The 27080-nt window shown below is 39.4% G+C and overlaps 1 protein-coding gene and 1 pseudogene across 1 annotated transcript in view; both read right to left on the bottom strand.

The window, feature by feature from the left end:
- MYO3A (myosin IIIA) overlaps window positions 1–27080 on the bottom strand; it is a 229856-nt gene that overhangs the window by 7802 nt on the left and 194974 nt on the right. Inside the window, exon 30 of the mRNA XM_043564326.1 lies at window positions 6846–6952. Coding sequence (XP_043420261.1) covers window positions 6846–6952 — 107 coding nt within the window. The remainder of the gene's footprint in view (window positions 1–6845; window positions 6953–27080) is intronic.
- On the bottom strand, window positions 1630–6733 carry LOC122473710 (annotated as a pseudogene).

Raw genomic sequence — 27080 nt, 5'->3', positions numbered from 1 at the left:
TTACATTCATGCCCTCCTTCCCATTTCCTATTACATTCCTGATCCAATGCCTTGGGCTGGGAGGTGCATACAAATAATTATATTACCACCATAGATACAATGGACCCCAGCAGTCTAGTCAATGATCCCTGGAACCCAGGTAGTATTTGTTGTGGTTGTTGTTGTTTTAATATGACAGAGGTCCTTCCTCCTTGATCTGTTATCTGAAAAAAAAAATGTCTCTTGTTCTCAGTAACAATTTTCTATAATCCAAAGTTATGCTTAAATGATTGGCACTATGTTGAGTGACAGAGGTCCCCTTTATACCACCACAAATCAAATAACGTTCTGCCCTTGAATTTGCAAGCTGGTAAGGACCATTTTTTATTCTGGACCAGCATTTCCCTCTGGGAAATGGTGTATATAATTTGGTTCCCAGTTACAGGAATTCTTAGAAGAGGAAATACAGTCCGGTCTTCTGCTTTATTTCACTCTTGCCTGTGCTAGAATATTCCAATGAAATATAATTCATTAATATATTTTCCCCAAAATTATTTAAGGTGGTTTATCATGGAAGCAATTACACAACTAAGGTGATAAAGTAGAAGTTGTAAATGAGGAACAAAGAGGTCAAGAGTGTGTTAGGATGGGGCCTTACATTTGTCTTAGTGTCCTGGCAGCTGGTGCCAAAAGGGAAGCACGAAACTGTACCCTCAAGGGAGAGGACTGAATACTAATTTTACCACCTGGGACTTTATATTAGTGGCGTTTATTGCTAAGACAAACAATGTTTTCAATTATAGTTTTTTTAAAATTTATTTTTATTTATTTATTTCGAGAGAGACAGAGACAGCGTGAGCAGGGGAGGGGCCGAGAGACAGGGAGAGAGAGAGAATCCCAAGCAGGCTCCATACTGTCAGTGTAGAGCCCGATGTAGGGCTCGAGCCCATGAAACCATGAGCTGAAACCAAGAGTCAGACGCTTAACGACTGAACCACCCAGGCACCCCTCGATTGTAGTTTTGAAATTATAAATCACTGACTTGAAATTTGAAATGAAAATAGAGAAGTAAATATCCTGTCAGTTTCTTATAGAACTGAAGAAGAGAGAGAGAGAGAGGGGGTACAAGGAGAAGATATTCTGGGGAGGGTATTTCTTGAGGAGGACTTTGGAAGTCAGAGGTCTTCCCCCGCTGGACTCTGAAGAACCTGTTTCTCAGTTAGCTACACGACAGCCCCTCCCCCCCACTTGATGCAAAGAAATACATTTATGACAGAACTTTAAAATTCACGTCCGTATATCACTCGGTGATCAAAAAGAATGAAATCTTGCCATTTGCAACGTGGATGGAACTAGAGTGATTTATGCTAAGCGAAACAAGTCAGAGAAAAATAAGTATCATATGATTTCACTCATATGTGGAATTTGAGAAAACAGAGGAACAAAGGGGAAATGAAGGAAAATAAGATAAAAAGAGAGAAGGAAGCAAATCATAAGAGACTTTTAAATGTAGAGAACAAATTGAGGGTTGGTGGAGGGGAGGTGGGTACGGGCTGGGCTAAATGAGTGATGGGCATTAAGGAGGGCACTTGCTGGGATGAGCGCTGGGTATTGTGTGTAAGTGATGAATCATTGAATTCTACTCCTGAAATCATTATTACGCTGTATGTTAACTAACTTGGACTTAAATAACATTAAAAAATAAAAAATAAAAAAAGGAAGAAATAGAGTAAAATAAAATTCATATTTGCTACATTCTGGTGGATACAATCTTACATTCCTTTTGGAAAAACACTAACACTTTATTTACTTAGGGGGACTCACAAGGATGAAGAAAGCCAAAACATAGAAAGAAAAAAACCCCACACTGGAGCGGCCCAATTACCTACCCCTACTACCTACCTATCGGTTTCGGAAAGGTCCTGGAGAAAAGAGTAAAACCAGAAGGACCTTTGATGGGACTGTGTTTAGTTACTCATTTTGTGAGGGAACTGTTGGCCCCGAGTCACTTTTTGTGATGGCTGCACAGCTCTGCGCTGGAGCAGGCACCTAGGGAGGGCGGAAACAACAGGGCGTGTGTGTGCTCCGCCCAGGTCCTCCGGGCACGCTAGGCTCAGCTCATCCTGATTTTGGACAGAGGATAGCAACATCTGCTAGATGTAAGAGATTAAGAGCATCAACTGTCAGAAGAGTGCTGGTGTTGATTTAAGGCAGAAAATGAAGCAGGGCCAGGAGAATGCAGAGAGATGGGGTGCTACCTCATGAATCTAAATAAATCCAAACGTTTTTGCTCCGTACATTGGCCATGGGTCATCAAGAAAAGGTTTAACATGTGTAGTATAATAGAAATTTATTTCTATTTCTGAATTTCTAGATTTCTGAAATAGAAATAATTTTAGAAAGAGTTTCATGAATGCCATTTGAAATTACAGAAAGTGGTTTTTTTTTTTAAACATAGATCTTTGCATGTGCACGTTATGAATTCATGTTCCTTCTTCAATTCAAATGCTTACCTGAAGTTGTGTATAAATATAAATCTTCACTTGTTGCATGCCTCATTCCCTACAGCAACATTCCCTGTGTCCTTGTGTATCTGTATGTGGTTTGGCTGTTTCTTACATGGTTTGGGGGGGGGGTTGGGTGAGGTGTAGCAGTTTTAGGGGTTTTCAATGCCATAACCATTGCTTTCTTTTTCAGGAAGTGTACCCAAATCTTTGCTTCATTTTGTTCAACAGAAATGAGGAGCCTGGTTTGGATTTTAGGTCTTCTCTCTTTTGGATGCAGTTGGTCATGCGACAGATAATAAAGAATACATGTCTTCAAGTCTGGAGATTTATAGATGGCACAATCACTTCCTACACATCCGTGGTGCTTTCCACCAGTAAGCGGCTCAGGATGGCCAAGGGGAGCTTTCATTTGATATTCAGGGTCAGTCTAACTGCCTGAAAATTTAATATTAGGACAAATATTTTAATGAGTCTGAGGCACAGGAGTGTGTGGTCATGTTCCCAAATGACGGCTGCAATCAGCAAGAGTTTTCCATTGCTAGATGATAATCGTGCTTTCAGCAGCAACACGAAAATGAAGTTGGGTTTATTTGTTTTTTCACTGTCATCAGTTGGTCGTTGTACCCACAGGAAAGTAAAAACGCCAATAAAAAAGGCAATTTGTTCTAGTGAAACAATTGCAAACATTCTATGGAAATCCCGCTCCACAATGGAGTCGTCAGGATCAGTGTTCTGGTCTGAATCCTGAAGCGGCCACCGCCTCAGGTACACTTCACAAAGCAAACAAAATATGCAGAGTTTCCCAGGTGTGTTTATTTTAGTCCTGAAAAGAATTCATCTGTAGGTCTGGGCTTTGCATAAAATGGCATTAGTCAAGATGATAACAGGATCATACTCAATGTATTTGCCTACAGGTGTCTGGTAGGATTCGCAGATAGCTACCTTCAGCACTCCGTGGTTATGGTCTCGGCACTACTCCTTGACCTCTTGGTTGCATTCAGTGCTCCTGTACTGGCAGGAGGCTGCAGCAGCAGGAGGAGTGGGCACTACCCCATCCATGTTCCCCTTGCCCGCCGCCACCCTTTCTGTGTTCTTGCCTGGCCATAGCCCACTCTGCCCACTGGTGCCCATTTCCATGCAACTACAGCCCAGCTAAAATTATAGACAGTGTTTTGATGGTTCAAGGGCATGGGCCCTATCACAGCTACAGATCCCACTATGTGTAATGACCCAAATTTGGATAAGGGCCAGATAAATAGGAACGCATGGTGTGCTGTCATTTATACTAATCTCCTGGTTTTCCGTGGTTTATTTTTCACTGAAGCCACAGATTTCAAGACTCGTGGCTATAAACAGAATTTCAGTCACTAGTAATTTGAGATCTATCAAACCCTTTATATTCACTTAAAAAAAGAATAGTACAAAAATGAAGTAAACTTCTTGAGGGCAGGGACTCATTTGTGAGGCTCAATCTGTTGCACGATTCTCACTGAAACGGTGGTTGTTAGCAATGGACATTTCACCTTATCTCAAGGTCTTATAAATTCTCATATCAAGGATGGCGTCTGTTGGTGAAGCCCTCATGGTCAATTGTCATTTGAGATGTAGTTAATAAAGGTCACTGAGCATCATTTACCACTTATATTCAGGGTTAATAGGGAATGTCTAGTAATTTCTAATCTTGTTCTCTGCTCTTCTCTCTATTTAACTACATAAACAAATGTCAGGCTATCTACTTCCTTCTGGGGGAGGGCAGTGTAGAAAAAAATCTGTAATCAAGATTTTTATCAAGTAACAGCCCAATGCAGCTATCTGGAATTTTCACTTCCTTAATTTACTTCTAATTGTATTTTACTCAAATTTCATTGCATTCATTTGTGCCACGAATACTTATTGCATGCATACTATGTGGCAGGCTAAATGTAAGGGCAAACTCCTTGACCTCCTGGAAACCACATCAGTCACTCTTTGGTGGGATACAGCATGGTGACAGGGAAGTATGGGCCACTTAGGAAGGACACAGGAAAAGCTCCTCTGGGATTTGGGAGTATTAGGAAGGCTTCCTGAAGAAAAAGACATGTAGGCTGGGGACGTTTTGTCCCCAGAAAGTGAGAATAGAAAAAGAAGTGGGTTTTAGTCTGAGGACAGAGCATGTTCAGGGACAAATGCCTATGGACAACGTGAAGAACAGGTACAGGCTAACAGGAGGGAATGGCTGTAGTGGAGAGTAAGGAGGGGTGAATGAGTATCAGGAGGTACAGGAAGGTAAAGGAAAGGTAAGCAAGGCCCTGATATTGCCCAGCCCCTCTATCACAGGACACTAGGAAGTGATTACAAGGTTTTCCATCAGAGGGGTGGCATGATCAGACGTTAATTTCAAGAACACAACTCTAGCTACCATGTGAAAGATGCATGAGTGAGAAGGGGAGCAAAACAAGAGAACAGTAAGAGGAGGGATGCAGAAATATCAACTAGAAATGCTGGCCTGAGGAGGCTGTGGGCTGAGGATGTGGAGAAGAACAGAAGTTCAAGAGATATGAGAGTAGATTCTTGGATATGCTAGATGAGAAAGGGGAGGAGTCAGGATAATATTCCGATTACTAGTTCATAAAAAGTCAGTCATTCATTCACAGAGACCATGTGCGGCACATTTATATTTATATGAAACGTTCAGAATAGGCAAATCTAACAGAGACATAAGGTAGATTAGTGGTTACTTGTGGCTGGAGGGTGTGGGTGGGGAATGACTGCTAATGGGCATGGGGTTTCTTTTTGGGGTGATGACAATGTTCTAAACTTGATTGTGGTGATGGCTGTACATCCCTGAATATAACGACAACCATTTAGTTGTCTATTTTAGATAAGTGAATTGTATAGCATGTGACATATCTCAATAAAGCTGTGTGTGCCTGTGTGTGTGCATGCACGCATGCACATGCAGACGGACAGATGCCTATGTGCACCCATGTAGAGGATGTAAAACAAACATTAGCCAGTTTGACATTTGAGTATGGAGCTAGAGAGAGAGATATAGCCAGAGATAGACTCAGGAATCAGTAGAACTGAGGTCATGAGATTGTCCAAAGGTAAAGAGAGGGGAAGAGAGCCCAAGATCGAACTCTAGGCAACACCAAGGTGGAGAGGAGCCTTCCAAAGACAATAGGGAGAAACCACCAGAGAGAAGGGAAGAGGAGGAGACCGTTTGACTTAGAAAGCAAGTGGGAGCTCCATCTTCTGCCCAGGAGCTGGGAAACTTAATTCCAATTGGTGGGAAACATTCTCTGGGTGCAGTGGGGGCACGGAGAACCGGTGTTCTCTCTCTGCGGCAGTGGGAGTGGAAGAGTGAATAAGTATTGCAGAAGGAAGGACCAGCAGGTGCAAAGGACTGAGGGGCATGAGAGAAAGGCACTCGCTGGCAGGGTTTTAGCAGTTAACTTTGGCTAAGTGGACATGGGGAGCCTGGAGAGGGGGCTGAAGAGTAGTCCTGGGTCCAAGGAGGAGGTCCTCCACAGCATCTGGACTTTGCGCTGAAGGAACTGCCAAGCTATTAGAGGGATCATCAAGGGAGGAGCGCAATCACAAGAAGGTTTAGAGAAACATTTTGATAGCGGCTGAAGAAGCTGAGCTTGGAAGCCTGAAATATTCTAGGTGGGGGATAATGATGGTCTAACGTAGAGTGCTGCCTGTCAGGTCAGAGGCAGGGCATGAATAGGAGTGAGCCTTGGTCAGTAGAAGCCATACTTTAGAGCAACAGATTGGATGTCAGGAATGAGAGAGAGTGAAAGATCCAGGATGACTCCCATGTTCTTGGTCTGGATCACCAATGGATGATGGGGCATTTGCAGAGAGCAGGAACAGGAGAGGAAGGGCAGACTGGCAGGGGTGGGACCAGTGAGGCCTCATGTTACAGGGAGTGAGCAGGAGCTGTACAGTCAGAAGACCTCGGTGTAGCTAAAGACCCCAATAGCTATGGAGTGCCTACCTGGGTAGTCCCGCCAGTGAGATGGGGACACCACCTTAAGGGCTATTCATAGGATTAGATGTCACAGTGTATATGAACACCTCTAGTGCTAGAATTTAAAAGGTGCTCAAGTAAACGTCTCTTTCTTCCTCTTTTCCTTTCTTCTTCTTTCCCTAAAACTTGCCTTTTGACCCAAAGTCCCTCTCTACAGAGCTCCTGTTCTGATGCACTTCTCTTTCTGGGTTGGTATTTGCATCTCAGCTCAATTAGCAGGCCAGCAGAGAAGACTACTGGAGGACAGGGGGTTTACAGGACTGTAGGAGAGGCCTGGACCATGTGCAAGAGGGGCTTTCGTGGCTGCAATGGCTCCCATCTGATGGTAAGAGTGAGCCACTTACATGTAGTAGATAATAGTATGTGGAGTCCTCAGGGTTATTTAATGTTTTGGGTTTCCGGGGCCGTCTTGGGGGCCTCAATATTTTTGGCTCTTCTTCTTTAGAGATACCTACAAGAAAGGTGATCATAAACAAGTATTCAATTACAAAGACTTATCAAGCAAGTTTTCCTTTTGGGGTAAATAAGAAATTACTTACACACAACTGGGGCTCAAGCTGGGAGAAAGAGGAAATACCTTTGCGCCCCCAACCAACCCTTATCATATTTCTTACCCTGTGTTCCTTCTGATTGTCTGGTGGTCTGGGGCTTTGAGAGGTAAGGGAAAAGAAAAAAGGGGAAGAAAAGAAATGCATGCCTTGGTAGTATGGAATAGTGTGCAGCAGTTCAGAGAATGAAGGGGAGAGGAGTCAGAGCTGCCAGAAAAATCTTTAAAAAGGAGTATTATGCCGGGGCGCCTGGGTGGCTCAGTTGGTTAAGTGTCCGACTTCGGCTCAGGTCATGATCTCACGGTCCGTGAGTTCGAGCCCCGTGTTGGGGCTCTGTGCTGACAGCTCAGAGCCTGGAGCCCATTTCAGATTCTGTGTCTCCCTCTTTCTCTGCCCCTCCCCTGTTCATGCTCTGTCTCTCTCTGTCTCAAAAATAAATAAACGTTAAAAAAAATTAAAAAAAGGAGTATTATGCCAATTATTTAAAGAAGAGTTAATGCCTATTTTTCTTAAACTATTCCAAGAAATAGAAAAGGAAGGAAAACCTCCAAATTCATTCTATGGGGCCAGCACTACCCTGATACCCAAACTAGATAAAGACATCACAAATGAAAAGAACTACAGGCCAATTATCTCTGATGAACACAGATGTAAAAATCTTCAACAAAATACTATCAGACTGAATCCAACAATACATTAAAAAAAATAATTCACCACGATCAACTGGGATTTATTCCTGGGCTGTAAGGGTGGTTCAATATTCACAAATCAATCGGTGCGATACGTCACATCAATAAAAACAAGTATAAGAACCATATAATCATTTCAATAGATGCAGAAAGAGCATTTGACCAAGTACAGCATTGATTCATGATAAAAACTCTCAACTAAGTAGGTTTAGAGGGAGCATATTCTTAATGTAACAATGGTCATATATAAAAAATCCACAGCTAATATCATCCTCAATGGGGAAAAAGTGAGCTTTTCCTCTAAGAAAGATCAGGAACAAGACAAGGATGTCCATTCTCATCACTGCTGTTCAACATAGTACTGCCAAGTCCTAGCCACAGCAACCAGACAACAAAAAGAAATAAAAGGCATCCAAACTGGCAAAAGAGAAGTAAAACTTTCACTACTTCCAGATGACAGGATACTCTCTGTACAAAACCTGAAAGACTCACCAAAAAAATGCTAGAACTGATAAACGAATTCAGTAAAGTTTCAGGATACAAATCAATGTACAGAAATCTGTTGCATTTCTGTACACCAATGATGAAGCAGCAGAAAGAGAAATTAGTAGAAATCAATCCCATTTACCATTGCACTAAAACTAATAAGATACCTAGGGATAAACCTAAACAAAGAGGTAAAAGACTTGTACTCTGAAAATTATAAAGCAGTGATGAAAGAAACTGAGGAGAACACACAAAAAATGAAAGACATTCCATGCTCATGGATTAGAAGAAAAAATATTGTTAAAATGTCTACTATCGAAAGCAATCTACACATTTAATTCAATCTCTATCAAAATACCAATAGAATTTTTCACAGACCTAGAACAAATAATCCTAAAACTTGTATGGAACTACAAAAGACCCTGAATAGTCAAAGCAACCTTGAAAAAGAAAAGCAAAGTCAGAGGCATCACAATTATAGACTTCAAGTTATCTTACAAAGCTGTAGTAATCAAAACAGTATGGTACTGGCACAAAACCAGACACATAGATCAATGGAACCCAGAATTATAGGGTCATTTAATCTTTGACAAAGCAGGAAAGAGTACTCAATGGGAAAAAGATGGGAGAAGGTATTTGCAAGTGACATATCTGATAAAGAGTTAGTATCCAAAATATATCTAAAACTCAATACCCCACAAATGAATAATCCAATTAAAAATGGGCAGAAGACATGAATAGACATTTTCCCTAAGAAGACATACAGACGGCCAACAGACACACGAAAAGATGCTCAACATCACTTACCATCAGGGAAATGCAAATCAAAACTACAATGAGATATCACCTCATACCTATCAGAATGGCTAAAATCAACAACACAAGAAACAGCAGGTGTTAATGAGCATGTGGAGAAAGGAGAAAAGAGAAAGGAGAACTTTCTTGCCCCGTTGGTGACAATGCAAACTGGTGTAGCTGCTCTGGAAAACAGTATAGCATTCCCTCAGGAAGTTACAAATAGAACTACCCTACCATCCAGCAATTGCACTACTGGGTATTTACTGAAAGAATGCAAAAATACAAATTCAAAGGGACACATGCACCCCCTGATGCTTATAGCAGCATTATTTACAATAACCAAATTATGGAAACAACCAAGTGTACATTGATAGATAAATGGATAAAGATATCTTTCTATATCTATATCTATATCTATATCTATATCTATATCTATATCTATATCTATATCTATATGATAGATGTAGATTTAATTGACTACTACTCAGCCATGAAAAGGAATGAAATCTTGCCATTTGCAATAATATGAGTGGAACTAGAGAGTATTATGCTAAGCAAAATAAGTCGTTCAGAGAAGACAAATACCATATTATTTCACTTACATTGGAGTTTAAGAAACAAATGATAAAAGGAAAAAAGAGAGAGAGAGAGAAAGGCAAACCAAGAAATGGATTCTTAACTCTACAGAACAAACTGATGGTTACCAGAGGGGAGGGTGGGAGGGGTGAAATAGGCGATGGGGATTAAGAAGTGCACTTGTGATGAGCACCAGGTGCTGTATGGAAGTGTTAAATCACTATATTGTACCCCTGAAATTAATAGTACGCTGTATGGTAACTAACAGGAATTTAAATAAAAACTTTAAAAAAAGGGCATTATACCAATAGAATCTTGCTGTCATTCCCCCAACCACCAGCCTTACACAGTGACCCATCCGTCTAAGCACTGCACATTCTCCACTTCAAGGACCATCTCCTATGTTACGTCCAAACAAGAACACAGCTCATTTTCAGGCTTGACTCCCTTATAAATGTAGAACCCCAAACTATTCGAATCTTCAGCCCTAACTTTAAAAACCTTTACCAAGAAAGAATAAAGTTTGTTGTCTTTTTCTACTCTGTCAGTATAGCCAAATTCTCAAAGCCGTAGCAACATCATCAGAGCTTCTGACGATCTGTATACTTGGCTTCACATTTATAGAGCTAATGAGCCTCTCCTGAAGTATTTCTGTCTGTTTTGACCACTGCATCCCCTGATTGGACTTGTGCAGAAATGTCCGTTCAATGGATATGTCAGAATCAGGGTGGGAGTAGAGTATGGGTGCTTATTGGAGAATGACTTATATTCAACATACACCTGAGCATACATTTCTTAGCTGGACTTAAAGGCAGTTATAGATCATTATGTCGTATAATACAGGGGCAGGAATGATTCCTAATCTAGATGTAGAAACACAGAGAGACTGAATTTCTCCAAACTATGCTAACCAAATCAAGTCAAACAGAATCAAATCAATGAATATCTATACTATGTGTTAACAACCGTGACTGGTAGTGCCGATCAGTTTTAACCGGGATAGAGACTCACACAGATGTCTACCTTCCTAGTCTCATGCCCAATGTACTAGGTGAACCTATAGCATTCATATTCTCACATAATCCAGCTCATTCATTTCAAGATCTATGGGAAATTGCTGGATGACACAGATCAGCTAGTTGTGAGTATTTCAGAGAGGTGTAATGCATGGAGCAATCAGAGAAACATGAAATGTTACATATGACAACCAGACGTTCCTGTTCTCTTTCAAATAAGACAAAACAACACGAAATCTTTGTTAATGAGACCATGCTAATAGAGATTAGTAATAGACTAGAAGAGTGAAACCATTCTCCAACCAAACTCTGCACATTATTTCTGCATCACCTTCTGTTCTCTCTTTCCCTTCTTCTTCACAGGAATAGACAGAGGAGGTGGAGGGAATCCAAATATCTGAGCCCTGTCTGATCCTGTCCTAGACTGTCCCAGGCACAAGGAAAGACAGTAAAAGCTGGATTCTTGCCACCACTTCAAGTGATGGTCTTTTTATTTTTTTCTTTCTCTTTGCTAATCATCTCTCTCAGTGCTGATTATTAAAAAGCTTCCATGGCTCTTGCAAAGTCTTACCATTTAAAAATGTATTGGTGATATCCACTTACATTATTCATTTGAGTCTGAATAGCAAAAAACATAAAAATATAGTATGGAGTTATTATGTTTTTAGAAGCATGAAACTGATCTGTGACTACATTTTAACTTGACTTTAATGTTATTTAGAGTCCGAATTGAAATATCAGAGGATTACTATTGTAACAGAAATTAATCAAACTGAAGGTGGCAAAGAATCTGAATAAGTGCCAGGGGAGTGGAAAACAAAACAGATTCTGGGAATAAACAGTCTTGCTCTTAGCTCCATTGTCTCACCAAATGTTCCCCATTCAATCTGATTTCTACTACCAAAACTATTGAAACTGCCTTCTAGAAAGTCAAGGGTGACCACTCTATTGACAAATACAAAGGCCCTTTATCTGTCCCTCTATGGCTGACTTCTTCATCATTTAACATTATTGACCATCCCTGGCCTTCATGGCTGAGGATGAGGTTTCTGAAGAGGACACCCCTTCTCTTATTTACCACTGTATTCCTGGCACATGAGGAAGTGCTCGGCAGATAGGTCCTTAAGAAAATTTTGCTGGATGAGTGAATAATTGCTTTGCCTCCTAGACTGAATCACTCCCCTCTTTGTTTCTTGAATTTCCCACAGGGTACTCAATACTGATGACGGTCTGATACCCAGCTCATGTTGGGTGTTCTCACCCTGTCAGAGCTCCTGCCCCAATTTCTCATTTCCTATTCAGTACTTCCATCTCAAACTCTCAGGCTCAAATGAACCGGTGGTCACTTTTCTTCTCCATCTAGGATTCTGTATACCACAAGCTTAATGGCCTGGCACCATTGTTTCTGCAGCTCTCCCCCCAACCCCAGCAAATACTGATACCACCTTTGCCTTATCCCTCTTGTTCCTTTCCTATAAACAGACCATCATCAATCAACTTGTCATTTTTTTGATACATTTTTTGACATGTCTAATATTCACCCACAATTTCTTCTTGTCTACCATTGCTACCACTCTGGGCTAAGCTTCTCATTTAATAATTGTGGCAGAGTCTTAATCTGTTCTCCATGCTTCATCTCACAAATGAAGACCAGACTTCTCTTCCTTAAATATCATGTTAATTACGAAGTTTCATTACCCAGAAATTTATGATGCTTTTTTTGCTTCTTTGATTAAGGCTAAACTTCTCCTAAATCCAGATTACTTACAATCTCAGCAGTTCCGATTTTATCACCCGCTTCTCCCCAGCACGAACTATCTCCTCTGGCCGACTTACCTCACTGGAACCTGACACACCATGTTTATAGCTATCACTCTGCTTATTTTAATCTTCTCATAGAAAAGCTTTCCACAGCCTCACTGAAATCTGAAGTATGCTTCCAGTGCCTGTCTCCAGTGCTAGCTCTTCCAAGAAGCTCTCACTTACCGTCCAGTGATTCCCCCTCTCAGGGAATACCAATAGTACTTACAGGCCGTATAGATCATTTGAGATGCCCCCTCAAAATTCATATGTTGAAGACGTAACCCCCAGTACTTCAGAGTATGGCTGTATTTAGAGAAAAGGTCTCTGAAGGGATGTGACAAGTGTGGGCCCTAATCCAATATGACCGCGTCCTTGTAAGAGGACGTTACGACACAGACTCACAACAGAAGGAAGACCATGTAAGATATGGAGAAGACAGCCATCCAGAAACCAATGAGAGTGGCCTCAGAAGAAACCAACCTTGCCAACACATTGATCTTGGATTTCTTGTCTCCAGAACTATGAGGAAATAAATTTGTTGTTTAAGCCACCCAGCCTGTGGAATGCTGTTATGCAGCCTGAAGCAAAACATAAAATATCACTATTTTTACCTGTGGTTTTTTCTTTCTTTCTTTTTTTTTTTTTTTATAGTGGGGCCATAGGTTTTTGGGTGGTGGAGATCATGACTTAGGTTTTGATGTCTTCCTGCCTTTCATGGTTGTTCTGCAAGTGGTAGGTATTTGGAGATGCTAAGAGGTTAGATGGATTCCATTCTACCTTATTAGAGACACAGTGGAAATTGAATTTTGTTAACTGGGTCACCATTGACACTGTTCAGAAAAATAATTCCTGATGCTTTAAAGACAAGTGCAAATAGGGGAGTGAAGAAAACTCTGGAAAGAGAACCCAGAGGGCTTCAGGAACAATCCAGGGGTACAAATGTCTTAACTAAAATTCAGAAGTCATTACAAAGTAGACATATTTGGCTATGAAAAATAGATAAAAGCGTTCATATGGCAACAAAGTCAGAAGACACATGATAGATTTGGAAAACTATATTTACAACACAGATGAGAAATCAAGGGATGGTATTTCTAATACATGAAAGTGCTACAAAATGACTACAAAAATACAGACCAACAGAAAAAAGGGCAAACGAGTTAAACAGGAAATACAGGATGAACAAATCCAAAAAGACAGTAAGTACTAGTAGACAAGGAAATAGAAATTAAAATAATGACAGCATATCATTTTACTTCAGGTACATTAGCAAAGATTAAAAAGAATGAGAACAGTACTGAACTGGATGTCAGAAAAAGTATGTTCTCACAAAGTGTTGGAAGAAATGTCAACTGTTAGGGCCTTTTGGGAAAGCAGTTTATCAGAACCAAACATACCTTTCAACTCAAGAATCCTACCCAGGAACTTACTCACAAAACTAAAATCCTGGCATACAAGGACATTTTCAGAGATGTAACATTTCTCACAGTGGCAAAAAGCTGAAACAAAGTGAATCTCTAACAATAGAGCAAAGCTTATATAAAGCATGTTATCCAACACATGCAATATTATATTGCCAGTAATGAATTATAGCTCTTCCGGCTGATGTGCAGGGATTCCTGCTAAGGAATTGGAGAAAAGCAAGATGTATAAGTATTTCTATTATGATCCTATTTATATAAAAACAATGCATGTGTATGTGTGTGTAAATACATGTATATAGATCTGCAAAAGCTATGAAAGAATACATGCTTTATTAATAAAGGTTCCCTTGAGGGGGAAGTAATGTGGGCTAGGGAGAGAGAAAAGGGGGAAGGAAACAGAAAAAAAAACCTTTTAGTTTTTTTACACTTCGTTTATGTAAAATTATAACTATGCACATGGGTGTGTGTGTATTATCGAGATAAAAAATGTCAAAATGAGTTGAATTTTCAGAATTTTTGTTTAATTCTTATACCTTGCAGTATCTGCTCTAATGTTAGTTCATTGACTTTTTTTCCTTCACCAGGATAATCTGAAGGAGAGGGCTGAATGTTCTTAAAAAGGTGTCTCACTTAAGATATTGCCATGCAAAGTGGGCAGCCAGTAAGTGAAAATTATTGATGAGTGTGTTCAACAGGGTCTGATTGAATTCAAATTAAATTTCTCCAGAATGTTTTGTATTTTTGAAGAGCAAACTTCCCATGAGCTTATCAGCATACAAATATTCCAGAAAGGCAAGCTGATTTTGCCCTCTAAATTTTTGTTCTTTTAGGGGGAGTACAAACACTGTCTGCTAACGTCATTCTAACCCCTTAATTACAAAAGTGACATAAACATTTGTAATCCCAAATTAGCAGCAGCATATCAATGTTGGCAGTAGCAAAATTAGGTTTGTGACTCTTTTGTGTGATGTGCCTGATAAATATTAGCTTGTAAAGGTTATTGCTATATTAAATAGCCAGAAGGTAAAGTATTTATTTGTATTATAGTTCTGTTACTAATTTAGGTGTTTTAGTTCACGGGGAATGCACATTTCTTTGAATAAGGAAAGGACAAACAGCTCAACATTTTTCATTTGGAAGAAAGCATAAAACTCATTGGTAATATTTGCTTTAGCAAACTGTATCCCAGTATTATTCTTATTTTAATGATAATTAACTATTTTACTTAAGTATGCATTCAGAGTATAATTTGTGTGTCATGTCTAAATCAGATATTAGCAGAACAGAAATGCCCTTATATGGTATTGTAGTTTCTGCTTTAAGAAGTCAAGTTTTTAGGTTTTTTTTTGTAAATTTCCACATACTGCTGACAGTCTGTGAACTTTAAGCAATTTATATTTATATTTATATTTATATTTATATTTATATTTATATAGTTGACCTACAGGAAATCTTAAAAGGGAGGAATATTCATTGCTGAATGTTAAGGGCAGGATTCACACAGTCAGGGTTGCGACTTGCCTTCCAGAAGCTTCTGTTTCTGCCTTTCCTCTCATTTGACCTTTGGCCAGTCTAGCCAGTCTGGAAGAGACTGGATACAGGTTTTGAACTTGTATGCCAGTTCAGTTCCATACTGCTCCTCTCTGCCTTGCACTGCTCGTGCTCTGAGCTCCTGGAGCCACTTTCATGTCTCATGGTTACCCTGCATTTGGCTACTTGCTTTGCTCTATGGTCTATCTGTGTTCTCTGGAGTCTACCTGAGGTGAAGGGTTGTAAGATAGGTGCTTCTCCTACTCTGAGTTGTCCTTAACACTTTGGGGATGCCTTACCATTCACTGGATCTGACTCACAGGCTTCCTCTGACCTTCTCGATAGGCAGCTATGGGCCCCTGTCCCCATATGGGACTGTTCAAGCCATTCCTTTAGCTCCTTCTTCTCTACCAACCAAACACTGATGCCCTAGAGGCAACTTACACCTGTACTTGTTCTGTAGCTCATGGGCTTTTAAGCTTTTTGCCACTCTCTGATTTGGGCATATTGCACAAATATCCAGAACCTTTAAAACTGAGCCTTTACTTTTTATTTTTTTTAATTTTTATTTTTTTAATATATGAAATTCATTGTCAAATTGGTTTCCATACAACACCCAGTGCTCATCCCAAAAGATGCCCTCTTCAATGCCCATCACCTCCCCTCCCCTCCCTCCCACCCCCCATCAACCCTCAGTTTGTTCTCAGTTTTTAAGAGTCTCTTATGCTTTGGCTCTCTCCCACTCTAACCTCTCTTTTTTTTTTTTTCCTTCCCCCCCCCCCCACCATGGGTTTCTGTCAAGTTTCTCAGGATCCACATAAGAGTGAAAACATATGGTATCTTTCTCTGTATGGCTTATTTCACTTAGCATCACACTCTCCAGTTCCATCCATGTTGCTACAAAGGGCCGGATTTCATTCTTTCTCATTGCCACGTAGTACTCCATTGTGTATATAAACCACAATTTCTTTATCCATTCATCAGTTGAGCCTTTACTTCTAAATTATACTTCTAGGTTTAGGTAAGGTGCTGCCCCCAGCCTGTCCCTCGTGTCTCTTTTAGTTATGCTACAGGAGAAACAGAGGAGAATTAAGTAGCTCTGTTTGTAGGTGGACCGAGGTACATGCCCTCTAGATTACCATTTGTCTCCCGGACACAATCACTACATATCTGCTGTGTAGTGCTGGCATGTTTGTTGGGCTGAGGTCTTGGACTAGTCCTCAAAGACCAGTTTGTTCTAGTTACTGGGTTGGTTATGTTCTTACTCCCAGCCATCTTGCATACTCATGCGCCATCATCAAACCAGAGTGCCCTGACAGAGGCAAATGAGAGTACACACAGTGGTGCTGAGGGAGTCTTGAGAGTGCCTTCTTTGTTAGGGATGCTGAACTGTCAGGCTGAACTGGCAGCATGTGTCCTGTGTTTGGCCACAGGTCTATGGAGATGGTCAGACACCAAAATATACACTTCCTTGCCTGGAGAAGGGTATTGGAGGCCCCCTAATGACATCTTGGTTATTTTTCAAGATCATATTGATCTTAATCCATCTGAAAAATACTTAAGTATATAGCCTGAGGTGAAACCTATGTTAATTTTCCGCAAGAGAGCCACATTTGAGAAAATTATTCATTGTTCGTAGTCACTTTCTCAGACTGGCCTTTTGAAAACAGAATAGAAGGACATTATCTGATTTTAAACAGGCAACCTTTAGTTGCCTTCTGCTCCTACTTTATAACACACATTAGGTGGTTCCTATGAAGGTGAGGGGAAATACGCTATTTTTAATGTCATTATTCCTTACTGGAGCATGTCAAGGAAGCAAGGAGCATGGCTGGAGGAAATGTCAAGCAAGCTTTCAGTGACTCAAGACAGCCTGGGAACAAAGATGACATACCTGGAGGTGACGCTCTCGTCTTACGGCACGTGGCTGTGGAAGCTCTGTACCAGGCTGCGGTCACATTATTCAGATTCCTAATTTTATACAGAAGTGGACTCTGAAGGTCCAAGTCAATGAAAGATGGAGAGGGCCCACGCTACCCGCGGTTGCTTACTCAGCCAGTCCACTCAGCTTTTCTAGAGCTTTTCACGTAGGTGCTCTTGTCAATGAACCACCTCACACGGTGGAAGATTAGGCTGATTATTTACAGTGTTCAAATTCCAGTTCTGTAATATTTCATCCTGTAGTTGGATTAGCTAGCAGTTTTCCAAGGTTGTTCTTTGAGAAGTGAATTTTGGGGACTGTTACTATTCCATCTATGAATGTGTCATTACTTATGAATGTGTCATAACATTTTCTTATGGCCTCATTTTATTTTTTGCCATGTACATAAATTTTTCTTTTTCAGTTCTGATTATTTCCTTAGGCTGTAAGTCCTAATAAGGGGGTTTACTGGGTCCATGATACAAACTATTTCCATTTTTTTGTGTTGCCAAATCACTTTACATGAAACCTGGACTCTGCGGTCTTACCATTAGTGTTTTGAGAATAGTTACATTGGCACATCTCATCACTGTTAAATGTTTTTTCGTCCTGGACATTTTGAGGAGTAAAAAATAGTAATTTTGTTGTAATTTGTATTTTTATTTCTAGGGTGGTCATCTATAGGTTTAGGTGGCATTTGCATTTGTTCTTCTATAAATAAATCAATGTCTTGTGCCCAATTTTCCATTGGGGGGTGGTAACGTTTTTCCTAATTATTTGTAAGAGCCTTTCGTGCATTACACATGCTAACACTTTTCCATTTGTTCTAGGGTTTTTATCCAGTTTGTATTTAGTTAACTTCTAATGCTTTCTAATCTCTGGAAGGTTTAAATGTTTATGCAGTCCAAAGCTATCACATCTTTTCTCTGTAATTCCTTTTATTACTTCTTATGTTTTATCCTTTCCTAAGAAGAGATTGTGAAACCATCATCTGGTTGCTTTTGGTTTATTTCTTACAATGAAATCATTAATATATGTGGGAAATATTTGGGTGTTCAGCTTAATGTAAGATTATCTTATTTCTTCTCTCCAAATTAGAAAACAAGCATTATTCATCTATTTCTTATTGTTTTGGTTTTTGTGGCAGGGTTTTATAGATACTAGGGTCAATTGTAGGGTATCCTGTCTGTCTTATTAATATGTAGTTGATTTTTATAACAGAAGCATATGATTTTAATTATTGTAGCTCTATAGTATTCATTTTTCTATCTAATAGAGAAAGTCCTCATTTCTAATTATTCTTTTTTCCTGAAATTTACAAATGATCCTTAGGGACATTTTCTTATGTTCTAAAGAAAATCTCATACAGATTGCATGAGGTTTTCTTTTTAAACCTTGAAATTAATTTTAGAAGTCATGTTTACATTATTTCCCAGAGAGCTCTTTTTTCCATTATACACTTTTTATGGGAAAGAATGCCCACATATCTATATATCCTTGCTGAATTCTATTGTTAGTACCAATCATTTTGGTTCATTCTTTGCATTTTTAAGATCAAAATTCATGTTGTCTACTAATGCCTTTACACCTTATCTTCTTGTTTTCAATAGTTATGCTTTTGTAGAAACTTCTGTTTGCTGTCCTGTTGCATCAGGTAGAAATTCCCAAATAATGTAAAAAAGTGTCGCTAGAGGGGGCGCCTGGGTGGCGCAGTCGGTTAAGCGTCCGACTTCAGCCAGGTCACGATCTCGCGGTCCGGGAGTTCGAGCCCCGCGTCGGGCTCTGGGCTGATGGCTCAGAGCCTGGAGCCTGTTTCCGATTCTGTGTCTCCCTCTCTCTCTGCCCCTCCCCCGTTCATGCTCTGTCTCTCTCTGTCCCAAAAATAAATAAACGTTGAAAAAAAAAATTAAAAAAAAAAGTGTCGCTAGAATACTTATCTTAATCTCATTTTGTAATGGAACTGCTTCCAGTGTTTTACAGCTAACAATGATGTTGACAATTGGCTTAGGAAATATATCTTTATATTATTAAAGAATTTCCTTCTATTTTTAATTTAGTAAGAGCTCTGCTTTTCATCAGGACCAGGTGTTATTTTTTTGAAAAGTGTTTCAGCATTTATCTAGATGACTTTTTTCTTTTGACCTTTTGATACTGTGTTACATTAATATGTTCTATTTGGAGAGTCTTTTAATGTAATATTGCACTAAGTTAGTTAGTACTGCATTTAGGAGTGTTACCTCTAAATCTCAACTTACATTTCTCAACTTACATTCTTTTGTCATTATTTTCTCTTAATTAATAATGAAAACATGTAATTATTTGAATTTTCCTATGAGTATAGGCTTGGCTGCCTCCCATTCATCATTTTTATATGTGACTATTCTCATTTTTATTAATTCAAAATAATTTATAGTTCTAATTATAATTTCTTTACTTCAGATTATCTTATTGATTTTTAATTTGCTGATCTGTGGTTTTCAATTCTATCTCAATTGCATTATGGTCAGAAAGTGTAATCTGGTTCAATTATGATTTGGGGGAGTTTGTGGACTGGCCAGCATGTCTAGTTATAAGAAAAAAATTTTAGGGGTGTCTGGGTGGCTCAGTCGGTTAAGCATCTTCCTTTGGCTCAGGTCATGATCTCACAGTTTGTGAGTTCAAGCCCTGCATCCGGTTCTGTGCTGACAGCTTGGAACCTGGAGCCTGCTTCAGATTCTGAGTCTCCCTCTCTCTCTGCCCCTCCCCTGCTCACTTGTGTGCTCTCTCTCTCAAAAGTAAATAAACATTAAAAACATTTTTAAAAAAATTAAAAAAATTTAAAATACATTAGATACTTGAAAAAAGTTATTTTCTCTATAGGATATGAAATTATAAATATATTATACATGAACTTACCTTGTTGATTATACTACTGTATTAACTATGCTATATAATTTCTCTTTGAATTGATCTCAAGTAGCTAAGTAATATGGTGTCAAAATATGTAAAGAAAAAACTCAGTTTCTAGTGCTGCTATTATTGGTCTTTTTGTGTGCATTTTAATCAAAGCTTTAATGGGATGTTGAGGGGGGGATTACATTGTTCATTACTCTCCTTCCATGTTAGCTCCATGTTCTTCCTAGTTTAGAATAGGTACAAAATATGGAATGAGGAGAAATAATTTGAGTGTAGAAAAGTGTAGCTGTTTCCACTGAAGGCTTCTAGGTCAAGAATTTTGTCTGAACTAATTCAGTTAACTCATCAAAAATCCACACTTCAGAGCGTAAACTTATGTAAGATAAACTGTTTAATATGATCAGTGTTTAATATGTAGTTAAATACTGAAAATAAATGATTCTCACTGAATTGTAAGATTGTAAATAAAATCATTTAATTTTATATACTGAGTCTTTTTCTTAAGAGACCTGGAGAGTTGGTATTACTTCTTATGAAGAACGAGGAATAGCAAATGAATTCAGGTAGGTAAGTGTTAGGTGGGAAGCAATACAACTTTTGAAATCTCTTTACCTTCTACTCTTAACAAAAAAATAATACTATAAAATATATAACCCAGCATTATTTGAACTACCTGGCTTTCACATGAATGTAAGCATGTTTATAGATGCAGGAGGACATCTATTCTTGGATAGTTTGCAAAATGCATTTCTAGGTGCCAGCATTAAATGGCAAGATGACAGGCAGTCCTTAAAAATAAAGCAGATCAAACCTACATCATAGTAACTGAAAATATAAAGCATTATTGCATGGATCTAAATGCCATAAAAATTTAGAAATAAATGGAAAATTGTAAGTTTTGTCCCCCCTGACATCTACTCTGAAAGCAACATAAAAGCATTTGTATTATATCCACTGTTTTGTGTGCATGGCAAGGGGCAGCTTTGATCTAGTGTTGAATTTTCTGTTGATATTACGTAGATGAAGCATGGGAATTACAATAGCATTCTTATTTGTTAACCTTGCAACCCATTAAAACATTACAGCCTGTTGGATAGTCATAGCTTCTTTGTAAAAGGAGAGAAAGAGAATATGCTTTTGTGTTACCCGAATTTATTTGTCCTAGAATTAATCTTTTTTCTTCTCTTCACAGTGGTCAAAACAAATCGCCAGGTGTACCATAATTAAGAAGAAAAACATCCCCCCCCCCACCACCACACTATTCAGGGAGTAATAATGCAATGTCATTGTATACTTATGAATACAACAGCATTTATTAGGATCTATGACCCAACGGCCATGCTCCAGTTACACATATCCTACACTACATTTCTCTCAACAAAAATGCAGGTACAATTAGCTCATATCAGTTTCAATTTATTACAACTGTTACCAAAACAAAGATATAAAATAAGTAGTTCATGTGCTTACCTTATTTTATTTTTAAACTTCATAACTAGATGCTCAGTTTTCATTTGGACATTATTTTACCTCGACACTTGTGCACATTAAAAAGATATGTCTCCCCGGGGCGCCTGGGTGGCTCAGTCGGTTAAGCGTCCGACTTCAGCTCAGGTCACGATCTCACGGTCCCTGAGTTCGAGCCCCGCGTCGGGCTCTGGGCTGATGGCTCAGAGCCTGGAGCCTGTTTCCGATTCTGTGTCTCCCTCTCTCTCTGCCCCTCCCCCGTTCATGCTCTGTCTCTCTCTGTCCCAAAAATAAATAAACGTTGAAAAAAAAATTTTTTTTTTTTAAAAAAAGATACGTCTCCCAGAAAAAGAAACCTTGCAGAGTAAGGTTAGAGCTTGTTAGAATTAATTTGAAAAACTTAATTATCTTCCTGGACTATCCATGTTTTCTAGGGCTTTCTTTAGAATAGGTAAGAAGTTTCCCCAGCTATTTTATATAATCCACCTACGGCTTACTGAGTTCTTACAACAGAGTTCGGTGTAGCAAATAGTTGAAGGTGCCTATGGATTTGTGAGAATCGTGAGAGAATTAAAATTTCAGATGACTCTTAGCCTTATTTTAATGACGGAGTTATTTGTAAATGAGCTTGATTTTGTTTTCCCAAGTGAAATTTTTCATGGGGCGGGGCATGGTTTGCCATGAAGGTCAGTACTGTAGGGGTGGCCTGCTGAACCTAAACTAAGAGCGCATCAGCTAAATCTGCCTCCACAGGTGAGGGCAGCTGCTTGGACTGCAAGGTGCCAAATTCGGGGGTTGGTTATATCCTGTTGGTCTAAGGAGACAGGTCGTCTATATATTATAAGAACTTTTTTTCTTTCTGACTGGAGGAGTTTAAAATCAGATAATATACACAAATCCGTGAACATTTAAAGAATGTAATGTGGGGCGCCTGGGTGGCTCAGTCGGTTAAACTGTTGACTCTTGATTTTGGCTCAGGTCACGATCTCATGGTTCGTGAGTTCAAGCCCCACGCTGGGCTCTGCGCTGACAGTGTGGAGCCTGCTTGGGATTCTCTCTCTCTCCCTCTTTCTCTGTTTCCTCCCTGCCTTGTGCTCTCTCTCTCTCTCAAAATAAATAAACTTAAAAAAAAAAAATAAAGAATGTAATGTTACATTTTTTTGTTTTTATAAAAACCATACTTTCAAATTTTCACTCCTCTGCTCACTATAGTTTGTTCCACTGTAATTCAAGGAGGAAATTAAACAGCTTTCTGGCCAATTAATAAGCAGTTACTGAACGTCTACTGTGTGATGAAGGTATGCTAGGGTAACAAAAAAATGAGTGCACAGTAGCATATGACATGGCATAGGGTTGAACATCTCTTTGAGGAGGAAAACACTAATCGACACCAAATAACTCTGAAGTTAAATAAGTACATGCTGACTTATTTAACTGATAATCTACTTCCTCCAAGTGTGCACCTGCCTACCTGTGTGAACTCTGTGATGCCTGAAGGTGTATGAAGATAACTGAGAAAAATCCCTAGAGCTGGAGGAATAGGGAACGGGTGGTAGGAATTCCTGGTTTAAATGTGGTTAGGAGGGGGACGTTTGGGTGGCTCAGTCAGCTAAGCGTCCAACTTCAGTTCAGGTCAGATCTCGGGGCCTGTGGGTTCGAGCCCCATGTCGGGTTCTGTGTGGACAGCTCAGAGCCTGGAGCCTGCTGCGGATTCTGTGTCTCCCTCTCTCTCTGCCCCTCTTCTGCTTGTGCTCTGTCTCCCTCTCTCCCAAAAGTAAACAAACATTAAAAAAATAAATGTAGTTAGGAGATTGGCAAACTTGTGCTGTTTTATAAAGAAAACAAGAGTCCGAAACTTAGGTTGGAGTTTTCCTATCCTGAGGTGAGACAAGCCCATCCAAAGGTACAATGAAATGGATCTAGAACCATTGCAGGGATTAAATACTGACCAAGCAATATCTGGCTCAGTGTGTGACCTCAGTTGGAATTCTTTATATTTGCCATAAACTTTCATAGACTAGTCAAGAAATTTTTTAAACTTGCAGAGATCACTAAAATATATGAACACAGACTATACCCAATGATAAAGCCTAGCAGATGTTGTGAGTGTAATCTCCCAAAATGCAGCACAATGAACATTTGCATCCCCTTTTCCATTTGTATCTATTCTAATATTAAAAAAACTCTGGGGAGTTTAGTAAGTAATTCCTAATGCATAGGAAATTCAGTGGAGACTTTATAATTCTCTTCTTGTTCGGTCAGTATCATGCTACACAACACCCTAAAAACCTTCTTACTGGGGCTTCTAAGGTGCTAGGCTCCGTGGTGTTCTTCCCAGCTCTCTGGTTGCTCCTCTTTGCTGGTTCCTCTCTCCCCGATCTGTATGTGTCTGAACTCTTGCTCTAGACTTTCTTCTCTTGCGATTGGTGGACTTCCTGAATGACCTCACGGCTTCAGGTGCTACGCACTTATCCACCTGTCTGTTGACTAACCTCTGCTTCTGTTTACCTCCTCAGCCTCACTGCATCTGAACCACCATCATCTCTTGCTGGTCTTCCACGTTTATCCTTTGTGCCATCAAATTCTATCCCTACACTGCAATCCAAAGGATCTTTCAAAAATGCAGTTGTCTATAGCAGGGTTGAGTATCCACTGTACAACAATTCAGATGTACAAAAATGTAACCTGAGTTTCTTAAAACCAGACTTAATTTTTACCTCTTGGTGTTCGTTTCCATTTTCTACTGTTACATTATTTTTTTTATAAGTTTATTTATTTTTAGAAAGAGTATGTGTGAGTGTGCAAGCAGGGTTGGGGTATAGAAAGAGGGAGAGAGGGACTCTGAAGCTGATAGTATGGAGTCTGATGTGGGGCTCAATTCCACGAACTGTGAGATTGTGAGCTGAAACCAAGTGTCAGACGCTTAACTGACTGAGTCACCCAGGTGCCCTTCTACTGTTAACGTTATTTTTAACGAGTCCTAGTTAAACTCAGTCTCTTTCAATTTTCTTAATGTCTTATGAGTAAACTTAGTAATTTTAGGTTTCTGACACTCCTCTTTTCTCCCCGGGTCACATCTAGGTTGGGGTTGGCAGACTTATACAGCTTCACGGTGTCAATGAAAATAGTCCATCTGCTCTGTAGTTATTCCCAGATTTTCATCAGCATCTGCTGAGAGTGACTGCTATCTAGTCTCTGGTCACTGGCATCTACTACTTCTGCCAATGTCCTCCCTTTCTCCTTGGTTCTGGGTTGTCAGGTCCACCCAGATCCTCTCGGTCCTCAGGCCACTTCATGCTCTCTTGCAGTCTCTTCCTCTGCTACTCTCAGGGACACAGGACAACTCAGATGTTTGCCAAGTTAGCCTTAAAGCAGTGGAGTATAATATGTAACCTCTCTACATGTGTTCAGAACAAAAAGCACTCCCTCTAAACCTTGGGTCAAAGAAATGTCACTGAATAACAATTCTCCCCCTAGAAGCTAAAAATTTATCTCTGATATTTTTGTTAGGCCCATTTAAAAACAAATAATCCAGTGAAGAAATGGGCAGAAAACATAAATAGACAGTTCTCTAAAGAAGACATCCAGATGGCAAACAGGCACATGAAAAGATGCTCAACATTGCTCCTCATCAGGGAAATACAAATCAAAACCACACTCAGATATCATCTCACGCCAGTCAGAGTGGCCAAAATGAACAAATCAGGAGACTATAGATGCTGGAGAGGATGTGGAGAAACGGGAACCTTCTTGCACTGTTGGTGGGAATGCAAACTGGTGCGGCCACTCTGGAAAACAGTGTGGAGGTTCCTCAAAAAATTAAAAATAGACCTACCCTATGACCCAGCAATAGCACTGCTAGGAATTTACCGAAGGGATACAGGAGTGCTGATGCATAGGGGCACTTGTACCCCAATGTTTATAGCAACACTCTCAACAATAGCCAAATTATGGAAAGAGCCTAAATGTCCATTAATTGATGAATGGATAAAGAAATTGTGGTTTATATACACAATAGAATACTACATGGCAATGAGAAAGAATGAAATATGGCCTTTTGTAGCAATGTGGATGGAACTGGAGAGTGTTATGCTAAGTGAAATAAGCTATACAGAGAAAGACAGATACCATATGTTTTCACTCTTATGTGGATCCTGAGAAACTTAACAGAAATCCATGGGGGAGGGGAAGAAAAAAAAAAAGAGGTTAGAGAGGGAGAGAGCCAAGGCATAGAGACTCTTAAAAACTGAGAATTAACTGAGGGTAGATGGGGGATGGGTGATGGGCATTGAGGAGAGCACCTTTTGGGATGAGCACTGGGTGTTGTATGGAAACCAGTTTGACAATAAATTTCATATTAAAAAAAATAAAAAAATAAAAAATGTCAGATTGAAGAATAAAGTGAACTAATTCGACTTTCTAATCATATTCTAATCATTTAGGTCTCTTCAAAGTCCCTGACAAAGCAATTTTGAGGAAGAAAAACAGAATTGGAAGCATTATACTTCCTAATTTCAAGCTGTATTATAAAGTTATAGTAATCAAAAAGAGTATGATATTGGCATAAAAACAGGCACCTAGACCAATGGAACAGAACAGAGAAACCAGAAATGAACCCAAGCATATATGTTTTGATATGGGCACCTGAATACACAAAAGGGAAAAGGCAATATCTTCAACAAATGGTGCTGGAGAAGCTGGATATCCACATACAAAAAGATGAAACTGGACTCATCTTGCATCACACAAAAATTCAGCTCAAAATGGATTAAAGACTTAAGCATAAAACCTGAATCCATAAAAATCCTAGAATACAACATAGGGAAAAGCTCTTTGACATTGGCTTTGGCAGTAAATTTTTGGACATGATAACAAAAGCACAGGAAAGTATATCAAAAAAGCTTCACTACAGCAAAGGAAACCATTAACAAAATTAAAAGGCAATGTATGGAATAGGAGAAAGTATTTGAAAACCATGCATCAGATAAGGAGTTAATATCAGATAAAGAGTTAATATCCACAAATATATACAGGGAACTCACACAACTCAAGCAAAACACCAAGCCACCCCAATTTAAAAACAGACAAATGACCTGAAGTGACATTTTTCCAAAGAAGACATACAAATGGCCAATAGTATTTGAAAAGGTGTTCAATATCACTAAGCATCCAGAAAACGCAAATCAAAATCACAATGAGATTTTACTTCAACATCTGTTAGGATGGGTATTATTAAAAAGGCAAGAGAAACACACATGGCTAGGATGTGGAGAAAGGGAACTTTTGTACATTGTTGGTGAAAATGTAAATTGGTACAGCCACTACAGAAAACAATATGGAGGTACCTCAAAAAATGAAAAGTAGAACTACCATATGATCCAGCAATCCCCCTTTGGATACATATCCAAAGGAAGTGAAATAAATAC

The sequence above is a fragment of the Prionailurus bengalensis genome, chromosome B4, assembly GCF_016509475.1.
Source record: "Prionailurus bengalensis isolate Pbe53 chromosome B4, Fcat_Pben_1.1_paternal_pri, whole genome shotgun sequence".
Taxonomy (NCBI): domain Eukaryota; kingdom Metazoa; phylum Chordata; class Mammalia; order Carnivora; family Felidae; genus Prionailurus; species Prionailurus bengalensis.
This window is presented reverse-complemented; position numbering and strand designations above follow the sequence as displayed.